This window comes from Trachemys scripta, chromosome 4 (assembly GCF_013100865.1).
Source record: "Trachemys scripta elegans isolate TJP31775 chromosome 4, CAS_Tse_1.0, whole genome shotgun sequence".
Taxonomy (NCBI): domain Eukaryota; kingdom Metazoa; phylum Chordata; order Testudines; family Emydidae; genus Trachemys; species Trachemys scripta.
Window position 1 is genome coordinate 107,061,613 of NC_048301.1, and position 18,325 is coordinate 107,079,937.

Genomic DNA, 18,325 nt, shown 5'->3' on the forward strand with positions numbered 1-18,325 from the left:
TGTTGCCTGTGGGCGCATTTGTCTTTTAGGAGGGTGGGCGGGGATGCAGAGCATGGGCCAACCTTTCATATGAAGGGCTCTGCTAAAACATCCTGCATTATAGATCTCAGGCAGAGATGCCCCAGCTGTGCTGGGCAGAGCCAAAAAGCAGGTCCAAACTCTTCCTGAAGGAACCTGCAGCCCCAAAAAACTTAGCTTTAGGATCTCTCAGCCATGAGGAAGTTAGTCCCTCCTGTTACTAGAGGGTAGCAAAGGAAGACAATATATTCATAGATTTCAAGACCCACAGGGACAATTATGATCATGTAGCATAGGACAGACCATAGGATTTCAAGCAGTAATTCCTGCATAGAGTCCATAATTAGATCATCTCATGGGAAATGGGATTTGCCAGTGCTGCCATCTGGGTGTAATTGGATTCCCATCCATACTGCAAATGCAACTGTGTTGGAGGAACTGGTTGCAGCAGAGTTGTCCTCCGACATGGTTGCAGCATAGATGGGACCATGCAATGTAGACAGGACTATGAATCTACAATACATGATGGAAGCATGTTTTATACTTCTCCCATCACCGCGTTAAGTGTAGCATAAATAGTACCACCTGAAGTGCAACAGCATCTGTTGTCCCCATCCTCTTTGCCAGTCAATGTCGTGCTTGTTGGGAAGAGACCCAGGTTGTGGGAACAACTTCCCAGGTTCCCAAGCATTGCTTTTGGTTGAACACTGATCCTTTTTTCCAACCTGGTTTGAATGTGCTTTGAATGTTATCCAACCTCAGGCTCTGACCCGCATCTGACAATAATAAAACTCACAATAACAAGCCTCATTAAAACACTGGCTCCACGAGCTGGTGGGGGGGAAGGGAGGTTCATTTAGTGCTGGTGACCTCATCTCACGTGATGTCACTTCTAAGGAAAAACATTGACGTCTCCCATGTATAACTCAGCCTTGCATTTCTCAGCTTGTAAATCTTCAGAGTTTAAAGATACAATGTGTCCCATCTGCCTAGCCTAATCCTGAGCAATTTTCTGGAGGTTTGGGAAGAATTCAGAACAAGTAACCTTTAAGGAACTGATGAGATATTTTAAAGAGTCCAAGGGTTTGTGGGAGCCAGGGAAGGAGAATGAATACTTCTCTCCCAAAAGAGGAAGAGGGCCTGCTCATGAGGTCACAGTTCATGAATCAAGCCACATTATGAATGGGAACAGACCATTCATGTATGTAACTTTTCACTGTATTTTACACCTGAAAAGAAGCCTAGGCAATGCATGTGTCTCCTCCAGTAGATACTAGGGTATACGTAGAGAGGCGTGTCTCAAACAGAGAAGAGGCAATGCCTTAGAAGAATGCAGATGGGATTTGGAGCCATTTGCATCTAGCCTGCAGGTTTGACTCCCCTGCAGATTGGGTGTTATTGGAAGTTGTCTTCTCATGAGTGTTTGGCCCATGTGAGTTCTGAGGTTTCAATCCAGGTCTTAACGAACGAGTGACCATGTCACAAAATCTACCACTGTAACTGGGCCACATTGGTGCCCTTATGTGGATGGCCTGCGTCACCACTCAGTATAGAGACCAAGAAGCACTTGGGAGAGAGAGTAAAGATGGCCTAATGGTTAGAGCACTAACGTAGGGCTTGGGAGAGTGGGTTCAAGTCCTTGCTCCATCACAGAACTGTGTGACCCTGGGCAAGTCATTCAGAGCAGGTCTATACATAAAACGCTGCGCCAGTGCAGCCGTGCTGCTGGAGCACTTCAGTGAAGATGCTATTAGGGCCACTGGGAGAGCTCCCATCGGTGTACTTAATCCACCTGTGTGAGAGGCAGTAGCTCTGGCAACAGGCTGGCTTCTCTCGTCAACATTGCACTGTCTACACTGGGGATTAGGTTGGTATAACTGTCGCGCAGGGGTGTGAAAAATCTGGAGCAGTGTGGTTATACCAATGAACGTTTACAGTGTATATCTGGCTTTTGAGCTCCACAGAAGCTCTTCTTCAGGTCTGGGAAACACTCAGTGTCCCAGCTCAATACAAGGTGGAACAGATTATTGAGCATAAGCAGTTAACACATGTTTTAAGAGGCCATTCAAGGTGAATTGGCTCATTAACACCAATAAAAGATATTCCCTCATCAGCGGTGTCTCTTGTATCCTGGGACCAGTACAGCTACAACAACACTGCCCACAGAATCATTTAGAATCTTTCCTGCTGATTTCTCTGACCCCTAGGGTTTTCTGACAGAGGAAGCAGGTAGAACTCTGTGTATAGTGGTAAGCAGTTACACCAAGTGCTGAGGTTAGGGGTGCGGTAAGACTGAACAAGACTCAGATCCTCAAACTCCAGCCCCACCTCCTGTTCTTCCTCTTCAAAATCAGTCAGGGTGTCCTGACTCGCTACTTAAATCCAGTGTAGCCACCAATCCCAGATCAACCCCTTTTCCATGCTCTTTCTACAGTACTTATATGGCCCACCTCACTGCAGTATTTGAGCACCACCCAATCTTTATTGGGTTTATCCCCATAACGCCCCTGTGAAGTAGGGTTGTGCTGTTATCCCCATTTTTCAGATGGGGAGCTGAGGCACAGAGAGACTAAGTGACTTCCCCAATGTCACACAGGCAGTCCATGGCAGAGCTTGGACTCAAACCTAGGTCTCCCAAATTCTAGGTGAGTGCCCTAACTGCTGGACCATTCTTCCCTTATTATTGCGTCCCAGCAACCCTCACCTGCAGCCTACGTGTCTGCCAGATTACTCCTCCCATCCCCCCAGTTCCTTTTCTCAAGAAAAACCTTCTGCTCTCAGGTTTCAATGAAAAAGAACATCAACGAGTTAAAAAGAAACAAGCCAGTCTCCTCGTTGTGTCTACCACTGAGAACACCGGGTGATGGGGAAAGGTTTGCTGTGCTCCATCCAGAATCATAAAAACACTGTACTTAGCATGTGTGTTAGTGCTTAGGTACCATGGCGATGGACCCTGGATAATTGCATTAGATAGACAGTACAGAGCTTTCTACCTTCAACTCACTGTACAACTATTAACTCATCAAAGTAAATCACGCTCATTTCAAATGGAACAAAGGTCTGTTTGCTGCAGCTCCTCTTGCCTTCAGGGAGCTGACCGTCCCCTGCAGGCGTTCAGGGAGCAATTATTTCGGAGAGCAAGCAAGGTCAATGGGGGAAAAAATGGGATGTTGCCCCTTTAAGCAGCTGAGTGAAGCATGTGTCAGTGGTGTAGCCTATGAGTTAAACTGCGTGTCTGTGTGCTGAGTAAGGAATGCGGTTGCATGCCTGACCCCTTAGCTATGATCAGCAGGGTTGTTGCTCATGTGCTGAGCTCATTCAGGCTCGCGGGAGCTGGAGTTGCGCACACACGCAGGGAGAGAGAGGATAGAAAAGAAGCTCTAGTGCTGGAAAAGGGTGTTAGTGTCTCTCTCGTCCCCATTTCCCCCCCCCCTTTATTTTAATTCCTGCTGGACCCTGGATTTGGGGGGCGAGTTTGGGCTTTTTTTTTTTTTGCCTGCCAGCTGTTGTTTTGCTAGGGCAAACAGTGCCTCTGTGAGACGCAGCCCAGCTGCCTGGATGCCTCTGGATGTTATGATTACACCCTCCGAGAACCAGTTCTGGATGGACATGCATGAGGGGCAGATGAAGCTGAAAATCAGGGTGCGGAGGATGAAGGAGAGCAGGGACATGCGAGGTTTGTTGGCCAGCTCCTTTCCTTTAGGTGCCGGGGGTGCTGTTTGTTGAGCCTGACCCATGCTGTAAGAGGCTGTCTTTGCAGAACTGCTGATGTGCAGGCAATGTAAAGGTGTCGGGCAGCTGGCATCTTGCAGGCATGAGGATACAGGGATCCAGGGAGCATTTTTGGATGGGGGGGAATACTAGCAATTTTCAACCTTTGCAATTTCAGGAAGCTTTTTGGGGGGCATCTGGCCTGTCCCTCCAGGGGCGCGGGGGGTAGCAAAGGAAGAAATGAGATCTTTCGCTGCAGAGCATGGCAGGTGAGGTTCTGCTGTTGACTGCAAGGGGAAAGGGAAAGATGAGACTGGCATTAGGAGGTGGTGTCAGCTGGGTTTCCCCCTGTGACTTGCTTGGGCTCCCATCTAGAAACCAGGAGTGCTGCTTGTTTAGTGGGACTAGCTAAGCTGGGACTAAATCCTGCAAGTTTGGAGTGGCTAAGCAGGAGTGGAAGAGAACACTCCCAGGAGGAAGGTGGGGGGCTCCGTCCTTATGTAGCCATACTTGCACTCCTCCAGGGCAGGAGGACACAGAGGAGATGGTATATTCTGCAACTCCAGGCATTAAGCAGTATCATGCATTGGTTGCTGGGCTGCTAGGGGCCAGTGAGGCAATTGTCATCTGTCCCCATGTGCAAAGGACGTGGGGTGGGGGCCAAAGGGAGGCATTTCCCCCAGAAGAAAGTGATGATTGCGGACTGGGTGTTCAAAGAAACAATATTAAGAAAGTGACACTGCTTTAGCCCGCCTCCAACCAACCAAATAGCCCCTGCTGCTGTTTCACTTCTCCCCACTGAGACGATCACTAAATTTCCCTCTTGCAAGTGCCTTCTTAAAAAAGGGCTTTTGCAATGTCTTAGCTCCACAGCACTAGGGTGAGAGGAGGAAAGGGTGAAATTAAATAGAGCGGCTTAAAATATGCCTAGCCTCAAATGACCTAGTTTACCAAATGGTTTAATCAAGCAACTCTTCCCCCCCACACACACCCCACCCCACCATCGTCATCCCTTAAAATGGGAATCTGCTAAATGAGCTTGGCATGTTTTTGTGGCGTGAGCCACATAACCCAGTGATGGTGTAATTAGTAATAGGTCAGTCGTGGAAATGACACATTCTTCTTTACTTAGAACAAGTCAAGCTGGTCCGGAGCAGGCGCAGTCACCAGAGGAAAATCAGGACAAGCAACTTTGGGGGCTGGAACTGTGGGTTTCTTTCTTTTTTTAAGGAAGTACCAAAAACCCAGTTGGCAAGACGAGGGGAGGAGCAGGCAACAAGGCTTACCCGGTCTTTAGGCTTGTAGGATGAATCTACGAGGTCAACAACTGCTGGCATAAAATCAAGAATAAGTATTGGCCAGGACAGCCAAAGGAGGCTCGAGGTTGGTGGGTGGAAGCAGTTTGGGTGGGAAGGAAGTGACTAGTGGGGAATGTATATGGATCAGTAATGGGGCTCTAGTTCATCTGCTTCTCATACCAACAGCCTGGAGGAAAGAACCTGCAATGGGAGGTTGAAATCTCCTGATGGTGCCAAACTAAGGGAGAGGGAGGGTATAAAGAGAGAGGTCAGTCCATACAACACTGTGAGATTCAGCGTGAGTAGGAGCAGCGAGGGTAGATGTATGTTTCTCTCCAGTGTGATAAGGTTGGAGGGAGTGGAAGAACCTGAATAGAGAATATATCCTCGTAGACCATAAAACACAGAGCAGAAGGAGGGTCTGGGGAGCCAGCAAACACAGCTGTGGGGATCTTCTAATTTAGCCCTTTTATAAGGAAACTGAGGCCACATCTGGAATGCTCTGGGAATTCTGGCGATGTCTTGTACAAAAAGGAATATTGGAGACGTATGTAGGCATTGTCCAGCAGAGGGCGAGTTGACCTGACTCTGAGGAGGGCAGGATCTTTAGTTAGTTGGGAAGAAGGGAAACCAGAACTCATTTCTTAATTACAGAGAAGATGACACAAAGCCACAAATTTCCCACACAGGTGCCCATACACCTCAGTCCTGACCTGCAGCCTCCCCTGCTATTGCAGTGCTGGGTCCTGACCAGCATTGATACTTGCTCCTCCAGCTAGGGTGACCAGACATCCTGATTTTATAGGGACAGTCCCGATTTTGGGGTCTTTTTTCTTATACAGGCTCCTATTACCCCCCACCCCCTGTCCTGTAACACTTATTTCAGCGGGAAGCTTGGTGGGGTGGGGGTTGTTCTTATGCATTGAGACGGTCATTGTGCAAAAACAAAAGGGCTAAACGTGGAACCTCGTCCAATGGAAAACTAATGAGGATGGCGGAGCGAAGGGGAAATCTAAAACTTCCCAGAGAGCAGGAGGCCCTGACCCACACCAAGAAAATTTCCAAAGGGTGATGAGTAAGGGTGTTAGTAAAGGCCCTTTCATCATCTCACTCAGCAGCTGGCATGAATGGGCTACCCCCAAGCAAAACAATGAGGTAGGAGCCAGGGGAGGGATGCTGCAGTGAGGGATTTTCCCAGAGGCCGAGGAAATGATGCTACTTTGGTATCTGAAGGCAGCTGTCCTTGTCCAGCCCCTCTGCTCTGTGGGCTTTTCTCCCTTTTTCTGCCCTGATTCGAAGGAATCTTGGCCAGCGTGTTCAGTCATGTCACTGACTAGGAGAACAAGGTAGGTTTAGCTGAGACTGAATAAGAAACAAAGGGCTGGTATTTCTTTATGGGGCAGATCCTGCAGTTCTCAGTTCTTTACTCTCTCATTGATTCACTGCCCAAGTAAGGACTACAGGGTTTGTGCCCCAATTCAGCAAGGTACTTAAGCACATGCCTAACTTTAAGCATCTCTCATTGACTTCAGTGGGACTCGTCCTTTCGCTTAGGCATGTGTTTAAATATCTTGCTGAATTGAGGCCTTGACCCTTAAGGAGGAAAGTGACATCTCTGTTATTCAAAGACAAGAATGCTTCCAGCTGTTTAAAAGCCTGTAATGAATATCCCCAGGCACGTCGGAGGCTGTGGATTCACTGCTGGCACCGCCAAGCAGCTTGGGAACCCCAGGCACAGTTATGAGCACAGAGGTTTTAAATGGCGATATCACAGGAAACAGCTCTTCATGCTGGTCCCTCTATCGAGGGGCAGGCGATCTGGAAGCAGATGGCTTTATGTAATCCAGGAGTGAGAGCAGCCCTGGCTGGGCTGTGCAGGAGCAACATGAGACTAGTGTTCATAAGGCCGTACCTGACTTGTGTGAAACTGCTGCACCTTTTCTACATGCTCATCAGGGAGCATCTCTGAATCCTGAGCCCGCTGCCTGCATTTACTGACACCAACGCGCAGGGAGGGAGGAGTCTACTGTGACTCTCCCCCTCAAAGGCACAGAGATGTTGGGGGGGGGGAGGGACTGTCTCGCCTTAGAGCGGATGCGCTTTAGCACCTCCAGGCGGAGGCACCTTTTGTCTCCCAGGCGTAGGTCCTGTGCCGCTCTAGGTCATACCAAAAGCTGGGGTTTCAGGCTGCAGTGCAGGCTCAGGTACCCGACATCAGTCATACCAGGAAGGCTATTACAGCAGCCACTGCCGTTAAACAGCAGTTATTGGAAAGATGGGGACCAGCCATAACTTGTCGCTAGACCGAAACTCCGGTGTCTACTGGCTGCTCCCAGGCTGCCCCTGGAGACAGAGGAAGATGGGGCAGAATGGCCCGTGAGCCAGCTAGCTCAAATGGAGGCTGTTGCTCGGTGGCTGTGCCTCTGTCCCCCTCCTCTTCTCTGCTAAGGACAGCTCTGCTCTTGCTGGTGTGAAAGTGCAACCCTCCTTCCCGGGCCCGTGTTGCGTGCACAAAAAAAAGGGAGGGGTGAGTACATGGGACACTTTTCTGCTCTCCAATATGGCTTACCACAGACTGCCCTTATGCTCTCCGGGGGAGAGGGTTGTTTGTGGAAAGCACGTGCACCAGTGCATCAGAGGCACCTGTGGGAGCTGGAGACTGCCAGAGAGCACCTCCAGGAGCAAAGCGCTGTCTCTGCACTAGAACATCGCTTTGGCGCTTGTTACTGCGGGAGGGGGGTTGTTTATATAAAGCCTAATCCTTCCCCATTGAAGTCAGTGGGAGTTTTCCCTTTTATTCCGATGGGAGCAGGACCAAGGCCCCAGTGGCACAGATAGGCATGATGTTTCAGTGGAGACTTGGAGGGGTGAGCCCATATGGCTGGAAATAAAGGGGGAGCGTGGGGCCCTCAAAACAACAGGTTAACAGGTTTTCAAGCCAAGATGACCCCGTTACTCTCTCTGTGCGCTCCATGGCATCGTGTGTTGTTTCCAGCCTGCAAGGAAACCCGACTGGAGCAGCAAAGCATCACAGCTGGCTCGGCCCAACACAGTCCCATAAGCCCGAGTGGAATGTCCCCCTGGTCCTAACAGTGGAGGATGCGGATGGCCCTGTTTAACGTGCCACGCGTCCCTTTTGATCTCACTTCAGTACTTCCCCACATTTCCCTGCCTTGCCTTCATATCTCAAAGGGTTTTCTAAGCCCTTTAATCCCTAGAGGAGAATGAGGATCACATTTCCCTCTCTCCCCGTCCTCCCTTGTGAAGGCAAACGTTGGTAACTTTTGATTCTGAATGCATACCTTTTATCAAAGTCCCCTTCCCCCTGCCCTCGCAGCTGCTTTCCCAACTGCTGGCTTTTCCTGTGATCATAGTGAGAGCGGCAATGGAGTGGGTCTGTGCTGCCTGGCTGAGTGTGAATGAGGACAGCAGGGGATGTCTCTTGTTCTGCAGCACTGGAGTCTATTACTGGTCTTAATACTCTACAATATTCTTCCCTTTATGGATATATATATCCACAAAGCTGGGGTTTACCACCCAGGAGGAGAAACAATAGGACTCTGCTCTTACCTTCACCTAGAACTTGCTACAGTTTGCACAGGGTCATATAGAACACACCATCGGGGGCAGTCCTGCCCTGGCAGAGAGATGGATTGGATGGCCCAATAGGTTTGTACTGTCCCAAAATTCTTGGACATGATCTAGAACACCGTGGGCATTGTTGATGTGTGGGGGTGTCTAGAGAAAAGTCCTCTGACTGTTATTTCTATGACTGTTCAAATCATGGGCCAAATCTTCAGCTGGTGTAAATCAACTCCATTGACTTCAGGAGAGTGACACCAGTTTGTGCCAGCTGAGGACAGTCACTAGACCACTTGTGAAGCTTAAGTCTGCTACTGTCTCCTAGCGCAGACAATGGAGGCAGCTTCTTCTTTCAAATCCAGAGATCCCAGGTTTGATAATTATTCAGCAGTGATTATGGAGACCCTCACCTATATTTATCTCTTTCCTAGGCCATGTCTGTGGGTGCATTTTCTTCCCCTGTGATGGTGGCACAAAGCAGCTAAGCACCATTACGAGTGTGCATCTATTTTTGTCTTGGTGTTTGAGATGTGCTTTGTACATTGGCTCTTAATTATCCAGGCATGTAGTGAGATGATTGTACAGGGCTTCTTGTTCTCTCTGTAACCCTCTGACTGTTGTATTTATCACTGGCCTGTAATCCCAGGAGGGAAGCTCTCATGATTCTCTGCAATCTATCAGCGGGCCAGGTGGTATGAGAAGATGTTACAGCTCAAAGGGAACGGCAGCTGCTTTCTCTGACAAATGTCTGGGCTTTTAAAGAACTCCAAGGCCCACTGCCCTCACCCTTGAATTTTCCCAGTTTTCCCAGTGAAAGTAGTTTTTAATGGGTGGTTGTCACTGATATCCTCTGTGACAATCTGGGGCTGGAGGAAGCGTCAGGGGGAGGGGGTTGAGAGTCTGGGATGTAGGGTAGGGGAAGAGGAGAGGGGATGGAAGTAAGAAATAGCTTCTTTCCTTTCAGTGTACAATAGGTAAGTGGTCCATGCTGCATCCCTGGGTGAACATGACTCATGTCACCAGCAGCAAAGTGTCTAGAACATTGAGAAAAGCCTCTTACAGGGACGCTTGGGTAGTTTTACAAAGGGAGGGAGGCAGCAGGGCCTAGTAGTGAAAGCACAGGACTGGGAGGCAGGAGACCAGGGTTCTGTTCCCAGACTTGCTGTGTGACCTTGAGCAAGTCGCTTAGGCACTCTGTGCCTCTGTTTCCTCATCTGCTAAATGGGAACAATAACAATTCTATATATGCCAGTGGTGCTACAGTCCTTGCTGTCTGTAAAGTTCTTTGAGAGCCTGAGGTAGAAGGCACTAAGGGTTTTTCTTACTTCAGAGAGACTGACTGATCCATGAAGCTTGGGGATAGGTGGAGAGTCCCACCAGAGTCTTGATCCTGTGATGCGCTCACCTCTTGTAATTTTCTCTCCTCCGCTTCAGTGGGAGTAGCAGGTGTCAGCACTTCTCCTAGCCTCGGGCCCCACATCCACACACATCTCTCTGTTCGCTTGGACTCCACCCTCGCATGATGTAGGTAACTCTAGAAGCCAGGAAAACATTGGATTTAGTAGGGAATGTTTTCTAAAGCCCTCAGGAATGCTGGAGTCCAGGCCAAGGATAAGGTTCTGTGCATTGCAAGGGACCAGCTCCTTATCCAAGAGCCTCAGCCAGTGCTCCTGCTTGAGGAAGCATCCAGAAGAAACCCGAGATCTCTTTCCACCCACTCCACCCCAAATACAGATTCTCACCCCCACTCTTAGTTCCACGCGGGCCAGGAGAATCCCACTGCCAGCCCCAGGGAGGTGTTAGTATTATAAATAAAAGACTAGAACGGCCCCCTCTTGTTCTGAATTAATGCTAAAACATGGTGTATTGTGTAGGTAAGGGAAAGCCCAAGTATTGCTTGGAATGCTGCCAGGGACAGTTACTGCCTTTGGGGTGATTTTAAGAAGCCGCTTTGCTTTCCAAAAACTTAAGACTTGCTGTAGCTGCACGTTCTAGGGCTGGGTTTTGTATCCCTGAAAGTTCAGAGGTGTTGGGGCCTGATGTCCTCAGCTCAAGGCTGTCTCCCCAGTTCCCTTTCAAACCCTGGGATTGCTCAATAGCTGTGAGCAATGATGTTTGGGAGGAAATAAGGTTTATGTGGAAAGAGATTTATGAAGGGACAGAGCAGAAAATGGTAAAAGTTTTGCTCAGCTAGGACTCTGTCAAGCAAAGCACGTAAGCGTGATGTTAAAGTGAAGCACAAGAGTAGTTTAAATGACTTCAACGGGATGACTCGCGTTCTTAAAGTTAAGCATGTGCTTAGGTGCTTTGTTGTGGGCCATATAGGGAGCATGTCTCCTCCCTAGAGGTGGTTGGGGCATACAAACTTGAGGCAAGGGTGACTCTGTCCCTTTCAGTGAATCTCCCCGTGCACACTTCCCAGCCCCCTGTGTCACTTGCCTGTGCTTTCCCCAGCAGAGCCAGCAAAGGATCTGCAGGCAGGCAAGTGCTGGCGGGGGCAAGAGGAGGGGGAGCATTGCTAGGAGACTGCCAGCCAGCAAGTGCCAGCCTGCTTTAGCTATGATGTCACCTCGAACGCTCCTGGCTCCTAAAGAGAGTTTCGAGTTGTATAGGCCAATAATGAACATGAGCAGAGTAGAGGGGCCGGGGGCGGGGAGGCAGGCATTGATTCCCAACCTATACTCCAGGGGGAAGGGCGCACACCTTGCTCCAGGATGAAAAACACCCGTTTTTGTGCTATTAAGACTTCCTAAGCCTTTTGAGTGAACAAAAGATTATGGGCCCAAGCCTGGCCCTGGTACGGCTAGGCATTCATTGCAAGACTAGACCTCCCCACACATACACCCTCCAAATTAAAATACAGGAGATCGGTTGTTTTCCTTCCCTTGGCACTGATGACTGATAGAAGGAAAGGTCTCTCTGGGAGGGAGCAACAGGTAGCCCTTCTGCCTGGCTGCCCATTGTGCTGCATTGTCCACTGAACCTCTTCTGCAGTCTCCAGATGTGGACTCTTTGCACTCAAATCCCACTCTACCTCATGATTTATGCTTCCTGGTGAGACTGATGTGGCCAGGGAGGGAGTGGGAGTAACCAAAGCTTGTGTGCACCTGTGCTGAGCGTCTTTCTTTCACTCTGATTTAATATCCCAATTGAGGGGGGTGATGTCATGTTTGAAAGAACCGGGGAGGAGGAAGTGTTGGAAGGTGCTTTCTTTAACTCTTCATATCCCAAGTCTCCAAAGTCTTGGTAGCTGTTCTTGGTGATAAGTGCCAGCAACACAGGGAAGCTTAAGTGGCCAGAGGGGAGATATTGCAGGTTGGAGATCAATTTCTCTTCCAATATAGTGGCTTCCTTGGGCAAGTACAACTGGGCTGCCTGCTATGTGGCTATGTTGGGAAAAGGCATTGTTCTTCAAAGGACTCAAAGTGAGGGCCAATGGCAAGGGGGTTGGTGTCTGTCCAAAGCAGCTTGGGGTTCCCATGGCATGGAAGATGAGGCATCTCCCTTGTTTGGAGGACTGAGGACCTCTTCCCCATCTGAGCAGAGCTAGGGCCCAGGACTTGGGCATTCAGTCTATGAGACCTGGCTGCTGCTACTATCTGCAGAGACCATTGTGTCAACCCCTCCCCCACTTTACCCCAGAGCACTGGAGATTTGGTTTCAGCACTAGTCAGGACTCATCAGAGCCCCACATTGGGATCCAGTAAGGTAAGGATGGGGATTCTCAGGGGGGTTTGCTGTGAAGTTGGCAGGACCCTGCTGAGTATGACCTGGGGGAGGAGGGCCATGTTTCAGCCTCTTCCATCCCCCTAGAGGGGGAGGGGTTGGGTGGAAGGTCGTTAAGTGAACTTCAATAGATGTTTTAGTTCAGTTATGGAGATGGGCTGGATTCAAGGGCAGGGATTCTTATTTTACCTGAACTCGTCTCTATAGAAACAGAACCAGTCCCTATAGAAACAATGGCTGGGAGCTTCAGTGAGACCTAATGGATTTAGACTAGGGTGACTAGATAGCAAGTGTGAAAAATCAGGACACGGGGTGGGGGGTAATAGATGCCTATATAAGAAAAAGCCCCCAAATTTGGGACTGTCCCTATCAAATCGGGACATCTGGTCACCCTATTTTAGACATCCAGATTTCTCTGAAAGTCAATGGGAGTCAGGAACTTTGTTCAGCCTCTGTGAAACTCCGTCTGTATTACACTATCTATAGTCCCTAGTATCAAAAGCACAGAGTGGGGACGTACACCACTCAGGACCCTTCGTATTGACACAAGCGCTCGGCTTGGTAACCTAGACCAGATGTAGTTCTCGCTAAGGGTTGCTAGGCCTAACTCTGTGTGGAGAAAGGAGTCGGTGGGTGTTAAGAAACTCCCTCAAGAATGCAGGTCTCTTGCATGTATAACAAGTTAAAGCAGTGCAAGGAGGGACCATGTTGTGTGCTCTTTTCGGTAAATCCTGCATTTGGCTATGCTGTGGCCTAGCAGAGGTGTGGAGGCAGGAAACCTGAGTTCCCATTCCTGGCTGTGCCACTGGTCTAGGGCAAGTCGCTTCACCTCTCTGAGCCTCAGCATCCCCATCTGCAAAATGAACTAATGCTGTTACCTAATTGCATGGGGAGGTGAGGATTTGTACAGGTTCATACAGCGCTTGGAGATCCCTGGCTGGAAAGTGCAACAAGATTCTGTGCCCTGTTTCACCATTCCTTCTGTGTGAGCATGGCTATGATTTTCGGACTCAGAAGAGCTGCTCTGTATTTGGACTAGAGTTCTCAGAATTCTAGCTTCACTTGTCATCCCCTACCTGCTTCTGCCACCCCATAGCTATTCCTCTGAATCTGGTGTTTGGGGCTGTCTGAGCAAACCAGACACAAACAGGTTTGCAGCCTGCGCTGGCGCAGTGAATCGGACCCTTCTTGCTATCACGTTTAGCAACATCTGACCATGAAAAATTGCTCAGGAATCTGTTTAAAAAAAGTCAGATTCCACCCTCTCTGTCCAAATACTTTCTGCATCCCAGCCGCCCACCTCCCTCCTCCTCTGCATGCGGACTCATTTTTCTAATTAGCACTGTACACAGGGCTGCATAATCAGGCAGGCATTCATTTAGGAAAGAGACAGGAGGCGCTGTGTGTTTGGAGGAGGGGGGGTAAATGCCACTTAAAACACTGCGTGACTCTGACGCTGATCCTGCTCAAGTACAAAGGCCTGCAGCTATTTGTGCTCTGATCCTGTCAAAAACCGCAAGCTAAGCAGGGTCAGACTGGTTAGGTTGAAGACCTCCAAAGAACACCTAAGTACTGCAGCGAGCCGTTGCCATGTTCCCTAGCTGACTCTCTTCCCTTGAGCCACTGCCCAGTACAGTGCTAGCAAACCACTGCGCTGCTGGGGTTGCTGTCATTTGGATCAGATCTAAAATCTTGGCGCTGACCACTTGTAGTCACTAAAAATCCCATGGAAGTATTTATATGAGAAAGAGGATTAGCCCTGGGGTCCTGGCCAAATTCTAACATAAGTTATTTAGTTCTGCCTCCCCCCAGCCTCCCCTGCACTTTCGGTATATTTTATTTACCTATAAGTTGACACTGATGCCCATCATTAAGCTACTTGGTTGCCTACAATCAGTTAAACACCAGTCTCTTATGGAGCTGGCTTGATTATAATTGACTAGCGGTACCTTCTTCCAGTTTTATTCTACCACCAAGAATCCTTAACCATGATCAGAACCCCATTGTGCCAGGCACTTTACAGACACACAATGAGAGACCACCTCTGTCCTGGAGAGTTTACATAGTCTAAATCTTCTCCTTCTGTCTGCAGGGGGCTTTGCCACCTTCTCGTCTTGCTTCCCAGGACTCTGCGAAGGGAAACCAGCTGCCATCTTGCCAATGAGCATCTCCCAGCCATGCTTGCCAGTGGCCAATGTTGGCCCCACCCGCATCCTGCCTCATCTCTACCTGGGCTCCCAGAAAGATGTCCTAAACAAGGTACGGCCTTGCTGGTGGGGAGACATGCCTGCCCCATGCTGCCGTTGCTCCTTACCAATTGGAACAGGCCTATCCGGTCGGGGTGGCACGTGGGAGAAGCTCGTTGTACGTTTTGCATTTGAGGACAATGCACGTGTAACTTTCAATGGCTTGTCCTGCCCAGTTTGGAATGAATAAGGAGCTAAGGACACGGCCCATACATACAAAGGCCTGGGGGAGGCTGTGGAGAGCATCCGCAGGAGGAGCCTTGCAGAGTTCTTGGCTGGCAGGGGTGTTGTCCTGCTGTGGTTTGATTCAGTCCAGAAGGGATGTGTGAGGAAGGACCGGCCTTCCCTCTGCAACCTGAGGGTAGCTGCCTGATTCCCCTGACTGCCATGTTCCATAGTGGCAAAGGGTGAGGGAGCATGGCCAAGAATATGCACGTAGAAAAGACTTAAGCTCTTTGGGCTTGGTGAGTGGCATCCAATCCAGGAAGGGGCGGGAGAGCTGCAAGGGCAGAGAGGAGCAATGGGGAAGAGACAGAAGGGGCACAATGGAGCTGGGAAGGGGGGAAGAAGAAGAGCTGCCATGGTGCCTCGCCCCAAGGGAGCCCCTGGAAGATTCACATCGAGGGAGCCAGCTTCTCCCCACTAATCCCCCCTGCCATCTGGGCTGCCAAGGTTGACTTCAGCTGCTCCAGGCCCAGCTTGGCAGCCAGAGGGAGAGGAGGGGTTAAGCTGGGATGTTTAATCATGGAGGGGAGTGGGAAAGGGGCCAGCAGCCACAGTCCGAGGCAAAGAGCTCTTTAAAGAGGCCTGGAAATAGACAAAGATTCTCTTCGGGAAGAGAAGGGCGGAGGGAAAAGTGGGGTACTGTCCTTTTAAAGGTGCTGGAATGCTTGGGCAGTGATGTCACCTTGGGGAAGGAATTTTGTTTTAAGAGAAGAAGAAAATAAATGAGAGAAGAAAGAAACAGAAATTGTAGTTAAAATTCCGCTGGGCGCCTACTGTGGGCAGGAGGGAGCCAGTCAGACATTCTCGCCTGGGGAGAGGGCCAGGGGAGAAGCATCTGACAGGAGTATGGGGGTGGACCAGAAAGAGGAGAGAGAAATTTTTATATATAGGGAGTAGAAGGAAATGAAAGAGAAAAATGCCAAGAATGTGAGCTCAGGAGCTGGGCTGGCTCCTAGGAGCTGAGGTTAGGCTTCTAGGGAGCCTGCTGAGGAAGAGACTCTTATGTAAGCTTAGTTAGGACAGGAACCACGGAGTGAATTAAATGGAATTCAGGGAGGAAATCTCGGCCGTGTCCCCTGAGAGCCCTACATCAGGCGTCGGACTGACGAGGCTTCAACCATGCCCCCGCCCCAATCTCAGCACGACCTTTTGCTCACCCCTTTGTTCTGAGAGGTGTTTGCTTCCCTCTCTGCGCAGTGGGTCATTATTGAAGACAAGAGTCACTCGCTTCTCATAACCTAGAAAGCAGGGCTGGCAGGGCATTAGAGAGCAGGGCTGGCAGAGAACAACCCTCTATGATGGGATAGCAGGGTCCCTTGTGAGCACGCAAACCTAGGGTGTCCATATTTCCCAAAGAGAGAACTGGACATCCCCAACCGCTTGCCCAAGTCCCCGCCCTCCCCGCCCCCCATGCTGTTGCCAGTCGCTCGAAACCCCCCAGCCCCACACCAGGCTGTTGCCCAGTTGCTGGAACCCAGCAGGGGGCCCCACATGCTGGAATGCTGCTCCCCCCCCCCAGCCCTGCCTCCTCTCTCTCTGCTCGCCCCCTCTGCACCACACCCCACTTTTTTGACAAAAGTGGACATTTATCCTGTTTGCTCTTGCCAGTTGATCAAGTCAGCAAGAGCAAATGGGACAAATGCCTCCTTTTGGGGAAAAAAAAGTCGGGATGGCCGGGACAGGGCTTAAAAAAGGGACTGTTCCGGCCAAAATAAGACGTAGGGTCACCCTACGCAAACCCCATATGGCAGCTCTGCACCTCACTGCTGCCATGCCACAGGGCATGGGGGCAGGGGGGAGGTTTCTTTTCTCTCTCCAGTTTCCTAATCACTGTCTATTTTATGGCACCTTTATTTCTTTCTCAACTCCTTTCTTCCATTCAATTCTCTGTTCCTCTTCCTCGCCCCGAAATAGCACAGAACAGGCATTCATAGGACTAGAACTATCGGATCTTTGGTATGGATGATCTCCCTTGTTTTGGGCATAATCTGGGTTGGATTTCAGCTCTCAGGGGGCACAACAGGTCATATTCACCACTACGCTCTGGCCGTTTTATGCTGCTCTGGCCATGCACGCTGGTGAATCTAGCCTTGTCTCTCTGGGAAGGATGAGAGGTCACATACATGTGCCCAATGAGCAGAACGTGGCAAGAAATGATCCATGAACACTCACTTGACATTTTGAACTAGCCCTCGGACTTTTTCATTCACTTTCCGTAAGCATGCAGGCGAGTCAGGTTACTGGCAGGAACGTTGGGAAGAAGCAGTGACTAGTAATGACTATGGCAGAACACTCATGGAAAGCTACTTCTCAATTGGTTAGTCCAAAGAGTTCGCTCCAGAGCCATGATTATATTCATCCCAAAAGGAAATCACATGACCTAAATGTGTCCCAAACAAAACAGCTCATGTTCTGAATTGCCAGTCTCCTATGCTGGGACTGATACCAGCAGCAAACAGTTTACAGGTCTCTTATAGACTGAAACTGGCTCCGGTAAACCACGGAGTGGAGAGTTTCAAACAGTGAACAAATCTGTGGGAAATCATGACTTGTTCCCAAGTGATTTGGGAACAGAAAAGAGGACTACATTCAGTGAATACTAGCTCTGCTAGTAAGATGTTCTCTTCACCTGAACCTGGCCCCTCTAAGCTTTCTTCTACAGTAGATGTAACCCTTGATTATTTTGTTTTTCTTCCTTAAAATTTCCCACCATTGTTCTAGCTCTGGGGTTCTCAGTCTTTCCCCCACCAGGCCCCCCCAAGCACACTCCCTGCTATCTAGCCAGGACCCGCTTCTCTTTACCAGTATGGAAGGGCAAGGTGGTCAGCACCCCCAACACCTGATCAGGACCCCAAATGTGAGAACCTGGCAGACAGCTTAACCATGCTCAGAGCAGGTCCATATGACAGTGGTTTACTCCTCATTGGCTCATCTGTGCTGGTGCTCCCCAAAGTTGCTACTTTGAACTGCACTAGAGTAACTGTGAGCGAGAACGCTGGAGTGCATGAGGCCTATGAGAGTGTAGATGGGAAGGTCCAGCTTTGTACTGACTGAGCCCACGTCACTTGTATCTTCTCTATCACCAGGACCTGATGACTCAGAATGGAATAAGCTACGTCCTCAACGCCAGCAACTCCTGCCCCAAGCCAGACTTCATCTGTGACAGTCACTTCATGCGCATTCCTGTCAATGACAACTACTGTGAGAAGCTGCTTCCATGGCTGGACAAGTCCATTGAGTTCATCGGTGAGGCAGCTCCCTGGTCCTTTATTTACTTCTTCCAGCTTGTAGAGGAGTGGACTCACCCCTGCGGCACCTCCTGCTGGGCTCTTCAGGGAATTAGCTCTTCCAGCGCCCTAGAGCACCTCCTGCAGGCCAGTGATCTGCGTGTCCTCTGGCCCCCATGTCCCTCTCTGGGCCCTGGTGCCCTTTTATCTGGGATGCTGCCCCCTGGCAGTACACCCCTCAGTACTAGGGTCTCCCCTCTGTGGGGAACCGCCACCCACTATCCCTACCTCA

The 18,325-nt window shown here is 49.8% G+C and overlaps 1 protein-coding gene across 2 annotated transcripts in view; it reads left to right on the top strand.

Annotated features, from left to right (window-relative positions):
- DUSP8 (dual specificity phosphatase 8) overlaps positions 1-18,325 on the top strand; it is an 87,333-nt gene that overhangs the window by 57,979 nt on the left and 11,029 nt on the right. Inside the window, exons 1-3 of one of the 2 annotated variants that reach the window (XM_034770302.1) lie at positions 3,316-3,694; positions 14,428-14,594; positions 17,893-18,052. In XM_034770302.1, coding sequence (XP_034626193.1) covers positions 3,577-3,694; positions 14,428-14,594; positions 17,893-18,052 — 445 coding nt within the window. In that variant the 5' untranslated portion in view covers positions 3,316-3,576. Of the gene's footprint in view, positions 1-3,315; positions 3,695-14,427; positions 14,595-17,892; positions 18,053-18,325 lie in introns of those variants that run through there. The other variant, XM_034770301.1, reaches the window with a different exon arrangement.